Raw genomic sequence first — 20,493 nt, 5'->3', positions numbered from 1 at the left:
CTCCCCCTCCCCACAGAGTTGCTGAACGACTCAATGAAGCTCCCACCCCCGTCTAAGCCATTGTCCTGAGTAAGGTCAGTATACTTTGTGACGCCATCAGAGTGCTAGCAGTACACGTGACAGAATGTTCCTGCACCAGGGCAGACTGGAAGTCAACGTCCAGGCACTGTGCGGAGCATGCTATGGCAGGATTTCCCCGCCCCTTGGCAAAGATCCTATGAAATTCTGTATCAGCAGTCCTCCTTTTTCCACACAGGGAAGTGAATTTTAGTGGTCCAAGACTAGTTAGCAAGAGCTGGGATTGACCCCAAGGCATCCTGATTCCGAAGGCTGCAGGCTTTACCACAACGTGACACTTTGGATTCCAGAACCCACACATAATAACATTGCCTCACACACTCTCAACAAAGATTAGTCAGGATGAAGTATTTAGGAGCTCAGCACAGCGCCTGACCCGCAGTCACGCTACGAAACACATATGTTGAACAACTCAGTTCACCCACTAATCTTACGTTCACTTTCCTGAAAGTCTGTGCTATTTGTAATAAAAAGGCAGACAGGGCCAATTGGAAATGGAGCCAGGCTTTCGGGCTTGCGCTGTTGCCGAAAGCGGAGGAACATTTTGCACGTCTTCTGAGCCCGGCAGGCGGCCAGAGTGCTGCCCTCCTGCAGTGAGGTTATGAAGTCATGATCTATGTCTATTCCTGGGAGAAAGGGAGAGACGCACAGGGCCTTTCTGAAAACTTATTTTCAGAAAGAAAAAGTAGAAAAGGTAAAACCACGACTTGGGAGGCCTTGTTTCCACAGCTGAGCAACCACAAAGCAGCCGATGAAGTTCTCCGGGAGCGGTTTAGAAAAGTGCAGGTGGTGGATCACGGTCAGGTTTAACGGGAGGAGACAAGACATGAGGCCCGCACTGATTCTCAAGCATGAGCCGGACTGGTCACGCGTGAAACGCGATGCCGGCTTGTGCGGAGCCGTGTGACTGGGGAACTCAGCATTTGTACTGCTTTTTTAAAAATTCTGATTAATGGAGAGTGTGGTGGTCTCCCAGAACAGGCAGGAGCATGCGGAGCGCAAAGACGGGGAGCCCACAAGCGCTGAGAACAGGTCCTCACTGTGCCTCCACCCAGGTCTGAGTGCTGCACAATGTCTGTGAAAGGGACAGGGACAGCATGGGCAGTGACGAGCCAAGGGGATGGAGCCAGCACGTCCGAGTTTGGTCCCCCCAGCCTCGGTCCACAGCACACCTCCCCTTCTCCTTTGTAAAATATGAGGTGGAGGCGACTTCACTGCAGTGTGAGAAGATGAAATATGGGGAAGCATTTGAACACTGAACCCCTCCCACGGTGGCTCCCGAGAACCCCTGCTCGGGATAGCAGGAGATTCGCCTGCCAGAGAAGGCCACAGGCTCTTGGTCTCGGCAAACCTGGTGGCAAGCAACACTTACAAATTAGAAACTAAGGCCTCCAGCAGATTGCTTCATCTTCTCAGCCTCAGCTTTCTCCTTGTGAAGGGGGGAGGCGCCAACAGCAGCCACTTCACAGCCTTACTGTGAGGTTAAATAAATGACGCACTGCCTGGCACACTGTAACTGCTCTATCGATGACCCCCACTAAGGACTAACATCACCACTTGATTTTTGTTGGTAGCCAATAAAGCTACAGACCTCTAAATCAATACAGTGCTTTCATAAGAGATTTTCAGAAACCTATTCTGGTGCCGAACTCTCTGGGCCCAATTCCTCGGCCCTGCACTTGTTAAAGCTTCATTTAAATAATTCACCACCTGTAATTTGGGATAATACAGTGGCTATCAGAACTGGGCTGTTGGAAAGGCTAAGTAAACAAATGTATGCAAAGAGTGATAAGTGTTGTCTAAGTGTTAGCAGCTCTCGTCACCACCATAGCCACCGGGCCACTGTCACTGTCCCCATGACAACCACCGGCACCATCTCTGCCACCGCTGTCAGCACCACCAGCACCAGCACCGTCCGCACGGTGGCCGGCACTGTCACCCTCTCACCACCAGCACCGCTACCACTATCGCCTTCAGAGCTGTCCTCGTGAAGCGGCCACAATAAACCCCTCAGGAATTGCTTTCTTCTCAAATTAAAATTTTGACAATGAGGACAACTGAACAGACTGGAAAATTTATTTCTGCTGCCATGACCCTGGACAACAGCAGCCTGGTGTTCCTGCCCCTCCTGAGGTTATGGGTCTCTTCCTGAGCTCCGAGAAAAGCCAGCATGGGGAGGCTCTGGCGTACCCCACCTCCTTACCCCAGCTGAGGGACGAATGTGGTGCCACTACAACAGCAAGCAGAGACACCGAAATGACACTCTGGATTTGGGGTCAGATTTACTTAGATTAGCAGGCTCTACTTGGGATCGCTCCCAGAATATCAGGCCTACTCTCTGGTGGTCTGGGGTTTATATGGGACAAGCAAGCAGAAGTCCAGAGGCAGAATGGCGTGTCCACTGGGGATTGGCTTATACACCGCGCAGCCTAGTGACCAGCCGTGCATCACAGCGGCCAGCCATTTCTAAGAGACAGGAGCAGCCAGAAAGGGAACAGGAAGTGTGACCTGGGTACCTAAGAAACTACTGTGCTGGTGGCGACGCTTCCCCTCTCTTAGTTTCCCCAGCAAATCTTGCTGGGAATATTATGTGTGCTCTTCTGAGAAAAGTCTCAACTGGAATTTAGGCCTGTCTGCTCTGTGACACTACTCTAGCAAGGCAGCGAGGGAGCTACTGTGATGGAGCAGAGCACGCAGGGTGCCTTGGACATGCTTCAAATCTTGGTCAAGCGTTCGACTGTTCTATTCCCTTGGGGCAGCTGTCCACAGAACTTAAGGCCAAAGGGAGCCCCAGAAAGCAGAGCTGCAACACACAGAGTCCGGGCCAGTCACCGAACTCCAGAGCTAGCAGGGGGCAGGAAAGCAAGGACTGGGGTAAGCAGTTTCAACAGACAACAATCAAGGGGACTGGGTAGCAATCCTCGGAACAGCGTCCTCAGGCTTCAATCATGCGTGGACTGGTCAGCACGAGTGACCATGCTGCAGAGTGAGCCTGTTAGAGTGTGGGGCAAAGGGGGACGCAGCCCTTGGAGGCCACTGGTTGTTCCCAGGGCCTGACAGTTCCAGAGCTTGAGCACTAGTGGGGCACAATTGATAGCTAGCTCGTGGTGAGTCCTGTGTCCATGCTTCTGAAGGGAGTTGCTCCGAATTGCAGGGTTAGGATTATCATCATTTCAGGCAGATGCAGGCACTATTCTTACTCCTGGGGTGCAGTCCGAGTCAATATCAAGTCCAGGGCAATGGACTGGAGCGTGAGGGAGGCACTCCAGCATGTCCAGGAACTCAGGCTGATTAAGTGCTCAGCAGTCCTGCAGGACCTGCTTCGGCAGCACTTCTTTTCAGTGGGGCCCCGGTGGGTCACTGCAGCAGCTTCAGACCTGTGCCTCGGCTTCTTGTCACCCTCGCCTTGGTGCCTGCTCCTGTCTCTTAGAAACAGCTGGTCACTGGGACGCAACCAGATGTGGAAGGAACAGGAATTACTACCTGAGCACCTAAGAGACTGAAGCACACCGGCTGGGGGGCACTTTCTGCTACACTGCCAGCTCTTGGGTATCAGAAGGCAGAAGCAGGGTGAGGGCGAAGCAGAAATGCTCAGGACTAGTGATCATTACGTAAGCAAAATGTCTTAGTTACTTTTACTCATTGCTGGGACAAATATCCAACACCCAAAATGAAGAAAGGAAAGGTTTATTTAGCTCACAGTTACTGGAGGGTTCAGTCCAGACTCCACTGGTGCAAGGCAAATGACAGCAGTTCACGCAGCAGAAAACAGCGAAGAGCAGAGGAGGAGCAGCAGCTGCGGCGTCCCTCAAGCCTCTCTCTTCCTTCTGCGCTGACTTCGAAGACCGGAGATTGTAGCTCCTGCGAAGATGAAGCTCCTCCGAAGACTGAGACTTCTCCAGGAAAGCGGGGCAGGGCGGCAGGGAACCAGGCAGGGAGGCAGGAAGCCTTTCTCAATTCCTGGGTCCTGCCTACTTGCAGGGCTGGGTCCCCAGGCTGAGAACTGCTGGAGCTGATTCAGCCAAGTTGACACAATGTATCAACTAACACACAAAAGTGGGAAGTTTTGTCCCAGCGTGAAGCCCACGCGTCCTATCCAGCCCATGGAGCTAGCCACTGGCCATCACTGGGGACTATCTGGCTCCCCATTTCTCTCCTCTAATAAAGATGAACAAACTTGACGGCGTGACCAAGACACAACGTCCAACATCCACAGCTAACAGACGAAAGGTTTATTTAGCTCGCAGTGTGTGGAGGTTTCAGTCCAGGATCACCTGGCTCCAAGGCAGGGCGGCGTGTGGCAGAAGACAGGGTTCATGACAGCAGAAGGCAGCGAAAGCAACAAGCGGGGACAGAGAAGCCCCTCGCTGGCTCTTATGCTGTGCGCAGCTACAGCCTCGGACAGGGGCAGCACTCACACCCTCCGTCCCAGCCGGAGCTGCGCCAGGACACTTAGTGGACCGCCTCGCTGGTCCCCGGCCCCTGATCCCAGGGCTGCGCTCCAGATCCACTGCCTCGGAAAGCCCCCGCCCTGACTGTGTGAGGCTTTGGGGGCATCTGGCCACAAGCCTAACAGCAGTTACAGCAGTTACCCTTGATTATAAGACTAACATTTACAAAATACACCATTGATTTGCAGCAGGAGTAAGTACCTGGTCAGCCTAGGGACCCTCTCTAACTTGCTGGTAACCATGAGGTTGAGTTCTGAGACTAATGGGATTTGCCAAAGCATATTCCACTTCAGGAGGGGGCAATCTAGTTTCCTAGGACCTAAGACTCTAAAACTGGCCTAAACTCACTGAATTTACCTCTGGAATTCACCTCTGGAGACTGCGTTTCAGTTCTCTGATCCACACAGTAAGAAAAATCCCTGCTGCCTAGAGTCACTGTCAGGGTACAACAGAACGGGACTGGGAAGGCCTTTGGTGCAGCCCTGAGCACTCCATGGCCAGAGCCTCTGGGCTTCTGCTCCTCCTCCTCTTCCCCCACCTTCTTTCCTTGGGTGCTGCTTCCTCCTCTCTCCTCTTCCTCCTTCTCTCCCCTCTCTCTCCTCCTCTTCCCTCTTCCTCCTCCTCCTGTTTCTCCTCTCTCATCTTTCCTCTTCCTCTTTCCTCCTCCCTCCTCTTCCTCCTCCTCCCTCTTCCTCCCTCCTCTCTCCTTCTTCTTCCTTCTCTCTCCCTCTCTCTCCTCCTCTCTCCTCTCTCCTCCTCTGTCCCCCTCCTCGTTTCTCCCTTCCCTTCCTGGCTTGCCCCACTTTTCCCTCTCTACCCTTCCCTCTCCTCCCTCTCCTCCTGTCCCCTCGCTTCCCTTTCCCTCCTTCCCCTCTGCCCTCTCTTCCCCATCCTTGGATCACACTGATCTGCTTATAAATAAGTTTAAGCTGATTGTACTAAATGAAAATAGCGTAGGTTGCATTTTATTGTTTTAATACATAATATACCAATGTGATTAAGTGCACTAATATCTTCTTGACTTTTAAAAAACATGTCTACTATAAAATTTTAAATGGCACTCATGGCTTCTACCTGCAGCTGGCCTTAGATTTCCAAGAGACAGCCTCTCGGTACCCACACCGGGCTGGCTGGTGCCACAGCCTCTCCTGGGCTCCAGCACTCTCATTTTGTACTCCTGTCATCTGGCTGCTATGCATGTAATATTACTTAAATTAAATCAGCTTCTTAAGTGAAAGAAAATTTATTTTAATAAAACCTGGTACCATCACTGGATATAGCAATCCGGATATAGCAATCCAGTATGCAAAAGGCAAAATGGTCTGACCAAACAGAAATAATCAATAAAAGCCAAACCGCTCCGTCCTAGCCAGGCACCACTGCTTGTCTGAAAAGTTCTGATCTTGGAACCAGTACTCTTTGATTAAAAATAGAAAGAGATTAGCATTTGCTAAGGATGCTACAGGTTCGCACCCTGCGGAGATTTTCTCCTCCACTACCACTCAATCTGAAAGAACACTGCAGAGCAGAACGCTGTCCTCGGCTGCTCAGGGTTACTGATAACCCGCCTCAGGAAACCTGGACAGAAGGAGAAAGCACTCACTAAAGAGGGATTCCAAAGTTCTGGGTTTCGGGCTGGGGATTTGGCTCAACGGTAGAATGCTTGCCTAGCAAGCTGGAAGCACTGGGATCAATCCTTGGCACCAAAAACCAAAAACAAACCTCCCCTAAAACACAATTCAACCAAAGTTCTGGGTTCAAATTTTGGACTTGAGGTGGCCTGAGAGCCTCACTCAGCATCGCTGCATCGGGCTTCCTCCTCTGCAAGACGAGTAGCAATGATTATCTTCCTGCTCTCAGCAGCTGTTGTGAAAGCCAAGCGGTCTGTAGCAACAGCATGTTAGAGCTGGAGGGTCCCTGGAAGTCACCACATGCGTCAGGTGAACGGCTGTGGCTGCCTCCCTGTCCTGGACTGATGTGAACTCTTTACCTTTTGTGTCATTCCCATTTTGAGGAAGAGCCCAGAGGTCACATGGTGCCAGGTCTGGTGTATAAGCTGGACAGGGACAGATCATGCCTCGTGGCACCTGGCAGCAACATTGCCCATAGCCTTTATCACATCCGATGAAGATGCTCATGAGAGAGAACGCCAGGGCTGCCTCGGAAAGTGGCCACGACGTGGGGGATAAGTGTGCCAGAAGCGTGGGGGGTATTTTGAACAGCAATTAATGGCAATATGTATTTTTTAAAAAAAAAGAATAAAAAAATAGTTTTAAAAAACATTAGACAGGTGCCGGGGATTTGATCCCAGGTCTTCCGTGCTGGCCCTGCCCCCAGGGCACACTGAGACTGTGATTGAGACTGGGTGTGTTGGTGCACGCCTGTAATCCCAGCTCCTGGGAGGCTGTATCCAGGCGGATCACTACAGAGTCTGATCCAGTAGGGAGACCCTGAACACCCTGTAGACCCTTCCCTAAAATACAAAAAAATAAATACATGAATAATAAAAAAATCTTAAAACCTAAGAAATGATGCAGAATTTCATTAAACTAAAGGATAGGACTTTAACAATGGTTACTGTATTGCACATTGTTGTCTTCAAATTCATTGTTCAGATTACCAGATATAAGCATGCAAAACTGGTCCCAAAGAAAAAGAAAAAGAAATTTAAGAGTTATCTGTTCCTTTCCATAGATCAGCAGAAATCAGCAGCACCATTAGCCAGGCTACCCTGTGTGCTTCTATATACAGTTTTTCCTTCCTTCCTTCCTTCCTTCCTTCCTTCCTTCCTTCCTTCCTTCTTTTTTCCTTTTCCTCATCCCAGTTCTTTCAGTTTGAACAGATTTCTTTCCCTTTCTCAGCATCCATTGTACCTTCTCAGTTTTATTTACTCTTTCAGGTTCTTACCGATTTTTTAACTGAAACGTCCACTGGCCATCTCGGTTGAGCCCCCTACGTCCAGGGAATGACGACCCGAGCCTGCGACCCGGCAGGACCCAGCGGCGCCGGCTGCCCCTGCGTGGCGCCTCCCTTCCGCGGCAGCCCCGAGTGCGCCGCCTTGCGGGGGTTTCGTGTTCTCCACACATGGCATCGTTCTGAGGTTCCAGGACGGAAGCCAGCGAAGTGACTCTCCCGCACTGAGGCAGGACTCCGCCCGCCCGCCTGCAGGCTCTCGGCCTGTCAGTAAGAGCGAACAGCAAAGCGAGGCCCCGTGCGGCGATGCTGGCTGCATTTGCTAGTCGGTGGAAAGGCAGCGCTTGATCTGTCTCCTAGATGAGCCGGAGCTATGGCGGGAGACGGAAGTGAGTTTACCCGATTCTGAAACCATCTCGTTTTCCGTCCCTCGGGCTACTCCCTCTTGGACTCCCAGAGCGACCCAGACGCAATAGCTTGAGTATATTAAGAGTCATTCTAGCACAGTAAGGAGTCTGCTAGCAGGGACTTGGGGCGACAAGGCACGCCCTGAAACGCAGTGGAGTCCATCCACCCGGGACGCCCGGGCCAGGCCGTCCTCGGACTGCAGAAACGCCTCGGGATTGCTGTCCGAGCTCTCTGCCGCGGGAGGCCAGGAGCCCGGAGCGGGCGTGCAAACCACGGGCGAGCCGGCAAATCAGCTACTTGCTCCTCAACTGCAATGTCTGGGGCTGCTACGCCCCTCTGGCTACTTCCTGGGGTGCTATGGGGGACCCCAAAGGACAAGACTTCCGGGACAGCAGGCTGCTCCCTCCCTGGAGATAAATACACAAAGTAGCGGAAGATCCCCTCGGAGCAGCGAAGGCACCAGGAGACCCCGCCCTGAAGGCTGCAAATCCGGGTCAGCGCCCACAGATGAGGGGCAGCATTTGTGAGCGGCGGGCTGCGGCCTGCACCCTCAGAAGGCAGCCCTCCCAAGCGCCACCCTGCGCTGCTGGCCAGGAGATGCTCGCGGGCGCTCATTTATGCGGCACTAGAAGCGTGAATGAGAAAGCCCCATATTTACTTTAGCTTCGGGCTTTTTCCTTAGGCTGCGCTGGTAATTTCCATTAATATCCCTGTAACACCTGTTAATTTCCCAGTTTAACAAAGATCCCGGATTCCAAGGCCTTGGGCAAACAGCGCTAGTAGAATTTGAAGTATTTCATTTTTACTGTCTAACATTTCTGTTCGCAGCTTTCTTCTATTTATGGAAGCTATGTTGACTCAACATTTATAATATATGTGTCATTTCTTTCTAAGGTAATTTTATTTGTATGAGAAGCATAATTTGCTTTAAGTGAAATATTAAGCATTAACATAGGACAAAATAAAAAATTTAGGTAGCACTAAACTGGCTAAAACTTAGGGAAGACCAAGTACAGTAATTATCCACATGCAACACACCAAGAGCTTAGTTTCCTCTGCATTTTCAGAAAGCCATGACACCTACAGTAATAAAGCCTGGTACTAATTACAGATGTTTTTCCTGTCTGCGATGCAGTGTCCCATTTGTAGAGGAGGGCAGACACAGGGCCTAAGCATCATGGGAACATGCCTTGGGTGCTCCGCCAAGCCCTGCTGCCCAGGAAACGCTGGCAGACATGAGAAGCCATCAGCTCGCGGAGGCCTCTGCCCTCCTCCGGCCCAGGAGGGGGCCGCCGCGGGGCACAAATCTGGGCTCCCCGCCTCCCAGATCCGGGTTGGCTCTGACCAGCGGGAAGCCTCCGCAGAAGCTGGAGGGTCAGAGGAAAGTGGGGTCCAAGGTTTGTCCCACATCTCACTCTCTGCAAGGTCACCCCAAACTCGGGTTTGTGTGTGGAGCACAAGTGCCCCCAAAATTTCAACGTGGCTAGCGCCACCTTCACACCTTTCTTACTGGAAGCACAGCTGGAGCCCACTTTCTGGAACTCTGGGTGTAAATGCTCCAGAGTCTAATACTTATTATTCAACCTAATTATGAATCCTGGTGCCGCCATAAGGGCAACCGCAGCATCTGAAGTCCTGTCTGGGACAGCCACAGTTGTGTCCACCCCATCTTGAACACACTGCTGTGTTCTATTATAAGATTCATTTAAAAATACACAAGATAAGTAAACAAGAGACAGGCCGTCTCTAACCCTACCATTACCACTTGGTAAATAATCTATGCTACATATATAAAGACACATTGTCCACCAAATTGGGACCAATTTATGTATTCACCAGTTCTTCCACGACTTCATTATTCATTCAACAAATGCTAATGAGGACCCTCCTCCAAGACCAAGCAAGGAGCTAGCAGACGGCCTCTGCCCTGCAAGGCTGAAGCTCTACTGGGAGAAGCAGGGAGGTGAGCAAACAGGTCAAATTGTGAAAAGTGTTGGGCAAAGGAAAAGTGAGAAGCTTCGTGGGTGTGGCAGCTCAGGCCGCTAAATCCTATCACTCAGGAGGCTGAGACAGGAAGACCACCACAAGTTCAAAGCCAGCCTGAGCTGCACAGTGAGTTCAAGACCCGTGTGAACTACATAGTAATACCTTGTCTTGAAAAAAGGAAGGAAGGAAGGAAGGAAGGAAGGAAGGAAGGAAGGAAGGAAGGAAGGAAGGAAGGAAGGGAGCATTATTTTAGAAGAGGTGACCATTAACAGGAACCTGTTCAGCATCGCTTCACGTGGCCGTGCTGGCCAGGGAAGGGGTTCCGCGTGGACGAGCTATGAGTACGAAGGCCCTTTCTACCTCAGGCAGAAGTACGCCTGGCTTGGCTGTGCAGAGCCCTACCCTGCTATTTCCAGTCATCAATTTAGCAGAAATATTTCCTCTTATACACATTCATTTAAGACGTATTTACTGGAACCTGCTGTCTGTCACTACTAACAGAACTGACCCTGAGATGCTGACAATTGAGCTCTGACAGAGACAATTTAAAAGTGAGTATATCAGGGAGTAAAGGGAAAACTTAGATTAGCCCACTTATGCCAAAGATTGCAACTTTTTCAATTTTTGCATGGAATTCATATATGTCACCTAGAAAAACTCAAGGAACAAGAATTTGAAGAGAAAAAGATTTATTACATTCTATCATAATGGACATTCTGAAATTGGAACACTAGGCATGTACGGTTAAAATCAAAGACAAAAAGGAATTTATTTAGGGGATGCTTGTTGTATCTGGTTGCCATGACGCCACCTAGATGCCGACACACGGGCAGAGACTTTAAGGAAGAAACGCAACAGCCAAGTCGAACCCTGCAGGTGGGGTTGTGCCAGGTGGCCCCCAGCCGTGCGGTCCTCCGTGCGCTTGAACAGCAGGTGAGAGGCCCATGTAGCCAGAGGGAGGGTACCCAGCAGAGCAGAGCCCAGGTGGCAGCCAGAGCAGAGCGAGGCACGAGTAAGCAGCGTTCTGCGGCATCACCTGTCAAGGATGTACACGTTGTCGGACATATATCTGGCTTACAACTTTTAAATGAACTTCAAGTGCTGCACTTTACGACGATGTTCAAATCCCCATCTTTGGGGTCAGCGATATAGCTCAGTGGCATATGCACCTGCCTGGCAAGTGTGAGGTCCCAAGTTCAATCCTGGGTACCACAAAAAACCCTCCATCCTCGCACCTCTGCAGATTAAAATTGCCTGAGGGAGATGACGAGGCCGGAAGCTGCTGCTCTGCTGCATCTGGCATTTCTGTTATGGTGATGATGTTGCCTCTGTCGGTGACTGTCCAAGTCCCCATTCACTCGCTGGCTAGCTGTGAGGACAGTGAGACTCACTTCACTCATTGTGTCATTTTGAGCCTCGCCACCATCCTGAGAGGAAGACACGGTTGCTAGCCCCACTTATCCAGGCATCTAGCAGAGCCCCTACATACACACGGCCAATCAGCACAGATCGCGGGTTCAACCTGGGTCTGCCTGATGCCAGAGTCAAGATCTGAATTCACCGGAGAGCCGCTTTGCACAGACCCCTCTTTACAAGATGGTGCTCAAGACGGAAGGCTGGGCCAGCTTCTGCACTTGGACAGGAAAGCTTGGATCCACTTCCCCAGTGCCCTTGTAGTCCAATGACACAGATCCTTGACCTCCACCACCACGTTCATTCCTGTTTTTCTTATATAAATCAAGTAGGACTTCACACGCAGCCCTGGAGAGAACACCTTCAGCAGAGCTGGGGCCGGGAGCAGCGTCTGCTCCTCCACCGGCTACTGTGTGACTTTGGCCACCTCGCTTAACCTCCTGCTGTTTCTGTCTCCTCAGCAGCACAGCGAGGGCAGGACCTACGCCCTGCGCTGCCGCCAGGACTAAAGGAGCTCATACATGGGAACGAGGAACTATCCTTAGTGTGCAGTGAGTGCTCAACAAATATTAGGTGCTACTAGTATTCGGAAAAGAGGGCCAGCCAAATAGCTCAGTGGATTAAAGTGCCTGCAAGCAGGCTCAGGGGCCGGGGGTTCAATCCCCAGGCCTGCCGCACTGGCCCTGACCCCAGGGCATGCTGAGACAGCAATTGAGACTGGCATGGCAGTGCGTGCCTGTAATCCCAGCTCTCGGGAGGCTGTAAACAGGCGGATTACGACGAGTCCAATCTAGTAGTGAGACCCTGAACATCCTGTAGGCCCTTCCCTAAAGACACACACACACACACACACACACACACACACACGAATTATTTGAAAAAGAAATCTAAAGGGCTTAGCATGATTGTTCCCCTGCTTCCAACTGCAAGGTCTTTACCACACTCTTCTTATCTCACCAGCCTACAGGCCTCCTATAAGGTGGCTACAGAAGACAAAGTCTGCTTCTGGTGATGTGACCACCACTCCCCACCCCCAGTTGGGCAAAGCAGAGAGTCCCTTTTCATGTTTTTATGTCCCCTGAGGCTTTGCTCAAGACATTGCACGTTACCCAAAACTTGCCATTTGATCTGGGTGTGGCTTGTAATCCCAGCTCATGAGGCTGAGGATGCCTGCAAGTTGAGTCCCGCCTAGACCTGAGAGAGACCATGTCTCTAAAGGAATAAAAGGGGCTCGTCATGTAGCTCAGTTGGGGTCATTCCACAGTGTCACCAGAAAACCCCTTGTTTAAAAAACTTAAATTGCTGGGAATTGCAGCACCAGGCAATACATAACAGAGAGTTGTGATCTGACACATTCTATGTTTTATTTATTTGTCATCATTACTCCAGTCTTTAATTCAATCCCAATCATTGGAGCTTTTATCTTAAATGTTCTTACTAATATTAAAAACAGCAGCAGACATAGCGTTTATTTGCTTGTTTCCTCTGATTCAACCCACACAAATCTTAAGACGACTCACAAAGGTGTATGAAACTCCAGAAGAAACTAATTTAAAATGAGAATAAAGAAGAGGGAAAGACAGATGGGAGCAGAAATGAGGAACAAGATTAGAGCACTCACGCCTCGAGCCCGTGAGCAGACCACGGGCCCCTCGCTTGCCAAGGCTTCCAGAGCCAACAGTGAGCTACGTGCGCCGCAGCGTGGAGGCGGAGCTGGCTGCCAGGCGCGCCGGGCCGTGCTCAGCTCGAAGCCCTTGGAGCACGCGCCACAAGGGCCACACCTCGCACCGCCAGAGGCAGACAGGACTGTGAGGGGAGGCCCCCGTGCAGAGCGTGGTCCTGGACGACACTCACTCAGCAGCCCGCTGGGGGCGGACAACCAACACGTCAGATGCGCCACGTCCTGGGAGGAAAGGGATGCAAGCCAAGTGTCCTACGTGGTGATTTATTATTGACGGTGAAAGATCAGCCTATTTCTGTTAATACGTGACATTTGTCATATCCACTGCCCAGTGTATTTTTTATTATTTTGGGTAAGCGGCACATGCCGCATTTACAGTAGTCAAATATAAACAGAGCAAACCGGCAAAGTTGTGCTGCTCTGTCAGCAGGCGGCCGCTTTAGCTCACAGACAACGCCAGCCTCCCCGAGTCATGGGAAAGCGCGTGAGAAGCTGCCCCTTCGGATGTTCGGAGCTGCTGCGCCGAAGCAGTCATTCCCTTACAGCAGAGAGATCTTACTTGATAAAAATAAAAGGCCGGCCGGGGAGATGGCTCAGTGGAATAAGCGCTTCCCTGGCAAGCGCAAGGGCCTGAGTTCAATCCCCAGTTCTGCCCCCCCCCCAAAAAAAAGAAAAAAAAATACAGTTCTTCGCACTGGGCAAGGACCAGCAGGCTTTAGGCGCCAGGCAGGCTGCAGTGGTGCTGTGGCTTTGACACCTTCCATGTGTTGTCTTATTCCTCTTGGGGCCTAAGTTTTACTCATGTGAAACTGGGAGCTTTAATGTACTAAACCATCTTGTAAATTTCTGCCTCCAGATGTAGGCTAATCAAAATCTTACAAATACTGTCTCCCATGACCATGGTAGGGATAACTTTATATAAAATGTTTTAGCCATGGTCGACACAAGCAGTGTAGCTACTGCTGTCGTCACTGGACAACGCTTAAGTCCATTAAGCTGACAACCAGGCGCAGAGATGAACGCTGCCAGCTAGAAGTCTTCGTCGACTGGCGCGCTCGCTCAAGCTCTGACGTCACAGCTTGGAGGCTCAGAGCTCAGACTAGGCAGCAGTCAGGGAGGCTTTCTAATTAGCTGTGGCGCCGCAGATCCCCTGCATGTCACTCTGCATCTCACATTACACCTACACAAGGATGACAGCAGTGACTTTACAGGAGATTTGTAGAAAATGCTAGGTGAGGATTATGAAGTCTTGGCATTATCCTTAGGTTATATTAAACATTTGATAACTACCATTATTACTATTATTTATCTCATGTAGTTCTGTATCACAAAACTACTTGCATTCAGCATTCTTTAGTCCTAACGCAACAGCATCATGGAATTTTCCAAGGCACAAGCCAAGTATTTACATTTACTGATTGAGTTGATTCCCCAGCTCACCTCTGTCTTCTTTTCCTGTTTGTCCATATTCTCTGTAGGACTTCATTGTGACTGTAGTTTTCTCATTCCTGTGGCTGGTGGGCTCATCTGCTTGGGCCAAAGGGCTGTCTGATGTCAAAGTTGCGACAGACCCACAAGAAGTCCTGTTACTGATGTCGGCCTGCAAGCAGCCGCCCAACAAGTGCGCCGCAGTCCACAGCCCCGTCATGTCCAGCTTAAACACCTCTGTGGTAAGTGCGTGACCTCCCCAGCCCTCTTTGCCAGTCAATAAATAAGGAAACAGCTCCAAAGCCACCTTGTCCATTCCTGCCTCCAGAACTAGGCCAATCAAAATGGTAATATTTCATTTCAGGTACAAGGTGATCATTTGGCCTTCGAGGCTTTTATTGTCAGAGTCCATATACTTTAATGCCTCCAATTATGGCATTATTAATAAAAACTCAGTGTTAGCATCTGCTACTTAGACAACTGTTGAGTTATAATTGTAATCCAGAAGCACATATCAAGTCTGAATGCTAAATTGAAGCCTGCTACAAGTTTAAAGGAGTATTTGATGTTGTACAAGTTTCTGGGAAGAAAATATTATTTAAGCCAACATAGTTAGAATACACCCATATGGTGGAAGAAAAAGATACAAGCTCAGTAGAGTGCAAAAGGAGACACACGGCATGACTGAGAGCAGCCATGATAATTTTTTATCTTCTTCCTCTTCCTGCAACACTTACTTCAAAGGTGCCCTAGTTGCTTCCTTATTACTGGAAAAAAAATATCTGACACCCACAAGTTAAAGGAGGAAGAGTTTATTTTAGCTCACAGCTTATAAAGGTTTCAATGCATAGCTGACTGGCTCCAAGACAAGGTGGCACGGCAGAGGGGCATGACAGAGGGAAAACAGCCCACAAGGGGGCAGTGAGCTTCCCTTTCCCTTTTGTCCCACTCAGGCTTTAAGCTGATTGACTGGAACCAACCTCATTCATGATGGGCCTTCCCATTGGCCACACCCAGCTCTATGCTACACCCCCGGAACTGTGCTGGACCAATCAGTGGGCTAACTTAGCTACTACACACCTTTAACCAAGCAACCTCCGAGAATTTGGATGCAAGCCCTAACAATGGCTTTAGAAAAGATGCACTATATTAGTTGAACAAAGTCAAATATTGTCATCACATGTGTGGTTCTTACAGGAAGAGAGGAAATCTAAAAGTTAACAAAGATGCTGAATTGAAGTCTTTATTTAGGTATAAGAAGTTGTGTTATTCCATCTGTCCTTGGAATAACACGAGCTGTAACGGCTACAAAACACAGCATTTATCGAAGAACAGGAAGTTCGGTAGTGTTTGTAAGAACAACCTTCTTTAGCAAGCCCTACAAATAATTATCTTTGCTTCAAGGTTAGCCTGCCTTTCTACCACTTTCTGAAATGCTGCCCCTCAGCTCCTGAGGATGCGACTGTGACTCAGTGTGTTCAGGTCTCACATCACGTCTACTTACCATTGGCCCTAATGTAGCTGGCTGCGCCGAGGTGTGCGCTGGCACACAGAGCACTGCTCCCGTACTTGTTCACTGACAGTAATCATGGAAGTGACCGTCAATTAGATCTCAAAGCCTAAGTAAAGATAAAATTGCTAAAGCATTTGCAGTTCAATAATCAATCTCCCAATACACCATGACATCTTCTTTGATTTCCACTTCTGTTATGTTTAATACTTTTAGACCACAGGGTAGGAATTAAGAATACAAAACAATGTGATATATGATATGTCTTCTAAAACCAGAAAGAGGGATGGATTGAAACCAAATGATGGGATGTGTGTTGATGGCAGGGCCTAGTGGTGTCATAGTGACTATTGTCCTATTCCTCGAAAGAAAGGTCCATTCAGGCTAAGCCAGAAGAACCCTCACTGTGAGTCTGTTTCCGAGACACCACTTCTGGTACCAATGTCTGTATGCATTCAACTACTTTGGTTGCAAAGAAAGCAACTGTTTCTAATCTCATCAGGAAAAATGTAGCCTTTGGAAAGGTGCCAAGAAGCTCATAAACTTATGAGATCTGGAGAAACGAGAGCAAAACCAAGGTTCTAGAGGGCAGATACCAGAGAGCAGGCTCCTCGGGCTGCTGTTAGGGAATGTTCTCCCTGACCTCACACACCTCTGCTCAAGTTGCAAAGCCCTAGGAAAAGCTCAAGCCACTGACAGAAACAGCTTCTCAAAGTTCTGCAAAGGAGACCTGAAGTTGAATCCTTCAGCCTCATTTCCTGTGGTCCCCACATCTGAGTGCATCCAAATTCATCCCCAGACTTCAGCTGCAGCAAGATAGAAAGAAGAGACTCAAGCAGCCATGTGCCCTTAACCACGTGCTAGCAGGGCCTTCTGGGCTACGTCTGTGATGACAATGTCTTGGGAAACCAGTGTTCCTTAGATGTGTCCCCGCCAACGTCTTGTTGATGTTCCTACTTTAAAGCTGCATTTCCTCAATTGCTGGGCTCTTCTTGAGCATCCAATTTTAAAAAATCTAATTAGCAGTAGAAAAAGTGGAGAGGCCAAGAGATAGGGAACAGAACGCCATAGCCTTGGACAGAGTCCTCGCTTCCTATCTGGAAAGATCCCTGGATATTTTCTCCTTTTATATTGACATACATTTATGAAAAGACCTTTTAATCAAGACCTTCCCTTTTAGTGGAAAGCATCCTATTTACCAAATACACAGTTAAAATAGTCTATAGGCAAATTAGAGATTTGTCAGAAGTTAACTAATTCATTTTGATCCAGTAATTATTAAACCTTATTTCTGTTTTGTATCTCCCTTAGTAGGTAGTACAGGGCACAACACAAAATAGCCTCTCGATTAATGTGGGTTTTTTTGGGGGGGAGTTGTATTTTAGGGAAGAGTCTACAGGGTGTTCAGGGCCTCACTACTAGATTGGACTCGTAGTGATCCACCTACGGGAGTTTACAGCCTCCCAAGAGCTGGGATTACAGGCACGTGCCACCACGCCCAGTCTCAATTGCTGTCTCAGCGTGCCCCGGGGGCGGGGCCAGCAGGCAGGCCTGGGGATCAACCCCCCCCCAGCCTGCTTGCAGGCGCTCAATTAATGTTAAAGGAAGAAAAAGAATTGAAATAGGAAAGGAAGTGAAATAAGAGAGGGAGGTGAAGTAAGGGGGTAAAGTAAGGAAAGATATCCGTAAGCCAGTCTTGAATCAGCCCAGCAGAGGGGCTAATGACTGCTCCGTCTGGCTATTGCCACCTCGAGGAATAAAGCCCACTTTAATTTGTGTAGCACCAAAATCACCAGAGGAACACAATTCATGACAGTATTTTATAAGGTGATTTAAAGCACAGCGTACCACTTGGCATTTACTGCTGTGCCCAACACTGTCTACTTTGTGTGTATCCTCTTTAATCCTCCAAACTAGCCCCAAGAGAAGAATTACTGTCTTCATTCCACATAAGAAAGAAAAATCTAAAGTCTACTCTGCTCCGTGGCATCCTGAAGTGGTGACCACACTGCTTCATGTATCATAGCCTTGAATCACACCCCGTTACCTCCCTCCTTGGTGTGGAGTGCTTTCAACACCTAAGGCTGGCTCCCGTCAGCCAGCAGGGCCTGGGGAGAGCTGCAAAGCCAGCCACACAATTCACAGTCCGATCTGGGCCTCCTGGAATAACAGACTGTGCAGCGCGTGCTGCGTGCTCAGGCCCTGGGGAAGCAACGCCAAGTCCCCTTATAAGTTAATGTGTAATTATTAAATTAAAATACTTGTCCTTATGCCACTTTCCATGAGGCATTTTAGGAGATAAGGGGGCCTAGGTGAGGAAGGACACAGGCTGCTAACTCAGGCAGCACCAGGCCAGAATCCTGCCATCCTTACTCAGAGCGCCGTGGGAACTGGGGCCGGACCCGGACCCACGCTGAGCCTCCGTTTCCACCTCTCTAACGTAATAATGATGTAAGATGTCACTGTCCTGCACTTGGAGCAGCACATGCAAAGCTCTTTGTACTTCACCTGACATGTGGCAAATATCTGACCAAGACCAGAGATTCTGAGGAAAATAGTGGCACTGAATGGGCCTCAACACGGAGTGAAAGACGAGCTGTTTTACTGTGAAAGATGCTTCTGGGACCACGTTTCCGCCAGGGTCTCTCTAACAACTCCTTTGCTGTTATTCTCCTCCAGGTCTTTGGATTCTTGAACTTCATACTCTGGGCTGGAAACATCTGGTTTGTGTTCAAGGAGACCGGCTGGCATTCCTCAGGACAGAGATACCTTTCCGACCCGATGGAGAAGCACGCGAGCAGCTACAGCCAGGGGGGGTACACCCAGGACAGCTACGGGTCAGGCAGTGGGTACAGCCAGCAGGCCAGCGTGGGGCCATCCTCCGAGGAGTTTGGCCAGCAGTCCAGTGGCCACACTTCCTTCACCAATCAGATTTAACAGGGTAGCATTTGCATCCTTCCTGAGCTAGCCCCACCGTCCATCTCCATGGCAGAAAAGCATGTAAGAGTGTGAATCAATTATTAATTCAGAGAGTGCTGAATGTGAATCAGATCTGTAGACCTCACTAGCAGGCAGGCCTGGGTCGTGATGAAGGCACTTAGAGGTGAGAGGTGCTGAGGGAATACATATTCATCCCAGAGGGTCAACTGGAGAGTCCCTTGTTATAAACATACTCTTTTATGGTCATTTGGGGTGTGTGTGTGTGTGTGTGTGTGTGTGTGTGTGTGTGTGTGTGTGTTGAAACAGTAGAAGCACTTTGTAGCTTAAAGTCTCTAGTGTGTTCCGTGAATAAGGTAAATTAAATAGCGTTGAGTCTTCCTGTGCATTCTGATGCCGATGTCTCGGTGATTCCTAGAAGACGACGTGGCGTATCACAGCATGCCCGTGTTCTGGTTTCTTAGTTCTAAGCCCTGTAGCACTGCAAGTCCCTATTTGTTTCAGATGGTTACACTGTGTTTTTGACTTGATGGTCAATGCTCATATAATTTAGTGCATGAATAAGCATTTTTTCGAACAATCAGCATTTGAATTGTATTTATGAACATTTTCCAGTTTGCGCCAAGAATTTGTTAAATGAACACTTAAAGAAATGCGCCTGTTCTCTACTGCACACACTTGGCGGCTTTGTCCCTGTCTCTACCCAAGTCCAGACTGCACTGTAACCAGGCTTCGGGGGCTTTCCTATTAGTAGACGGTCAGTGCTATGGCAAGTGCCCAGTGTCTATTCTCCTTACTTAGCTGACTAGTAACACTCTTGTAACTTTCTGTGGTGTTTTGTGGCTATGTCCTGTGGACCATGGATAATAAGGCTCAATACTTGTCTCTGCTTAGAGCTGAGTCTGCTTAGGCTACTTGGGGTGCAGATGTGGGACGCTGCTGAGCTGAGATGTCAGCCTAGAAGGGGCCTCGGTGGACCTCCACCGCGAGCATGTGACTCCTGTTTACTGGTGGAACTAATATGTTTCTCCAGGCAATTATTAAAAATTCTCAAGAAACAGAGCAATGGAATTACTAATCCTAACTGGGACATCACCCCTAAATTAAAAGTGGCTCCCAGTACTGCAAAGAACGCTCTCATAAAATAGCCCCCAGAATCCATGCATTATCAAGAAAATGCCAGTCTTTGCCTTTTCGTTTTAATCCAACTAAAACACCAGAGTCAGCAGGGAGGGCAAGCCGAGCGCCTGCATTTCCACCCAACAGTCGCTCTCGATGTGCAACCTGCCGTGTGACCTTGAGCTTGGAAGCACTCGAGCACAAAGCCACTTTGTCGTAGACGATGTCTGTAACCAGTTCCTTGACCTGTTGGATAAATCTGTATTGTGGTATTTATTTGAACTAAATAAAGTGATTGCATACGATGCTAGCTGCGCTCTGAAATACTGTAACAAGGAAGCCTGGCTGGCCTCGCCAAGGCGAGAACAAGGTGATCACGGCCTCCCCAACCTCTCCCCTGCCCCGCTTTCTGGGCCAGGGCTAACGCTCTCATGTCAGCACATCAGTGTGGGTCACTTCCTGCAGCGAGAGCCCCAGTGCACCCAACAAGGGGCAAGGCGCTGGGGACATTATACTGCTAAGCAGTCCTCCTTTTTGAGGCAGGGTCCCACTAAGCGCCTGGGATCCCA

The 20,493-nt window shown here is 49.4% G+C and overlaps 1 protein-coding gene across 2 annotated transcripts in view; it reads left to right on the top strand.

The window, feature by feature from the left end:
* Synpr (synaptoporin) overlaps positions 1–20,187 on the top strand; it is a 303,503-nt gene extending 283,316 nt beyond the window's left edge. For both annotated transcript variants that reach the window (XM_004644789.2, XM_004644790.2), the window contains 2 exons: positions 14,409–14,600; positions 18,548–20,187. In XM_004644789.2, the coding sequence (XP_004644846.1) occupies positions 14,409–14,600; positions 18,548–18,805 (450 nt within the window). In that variant the 3' untranslated portion in view covers positions 18,806–20,187. The remainder of the gene's footprint in view (positions 1–14,408; positions 14,601–18,547) is intronic.
* Positions 20,188–20,493: the final 306 nt, after the last annotated feature.

This window comes from Octodon degus, unplaced genomic scaffold, assembly GCF_000260255.1.
Source record: "Octodon degus isolate 3935 unplaced genomic scaffold, OctDeg1.0 scaffold00210, whole genome shotgun sequence".
Taxonomy (NCBI): Eukaryota; Metazoa; Chordata; class Mammalia; order Rodentia; family Octodontidae; genus Octodon; species Octodon degus.
Note: the sequence above shows the minus strand (reverse complement) of the source record. Positions and strands in the feature narration are given on the sequence as shown.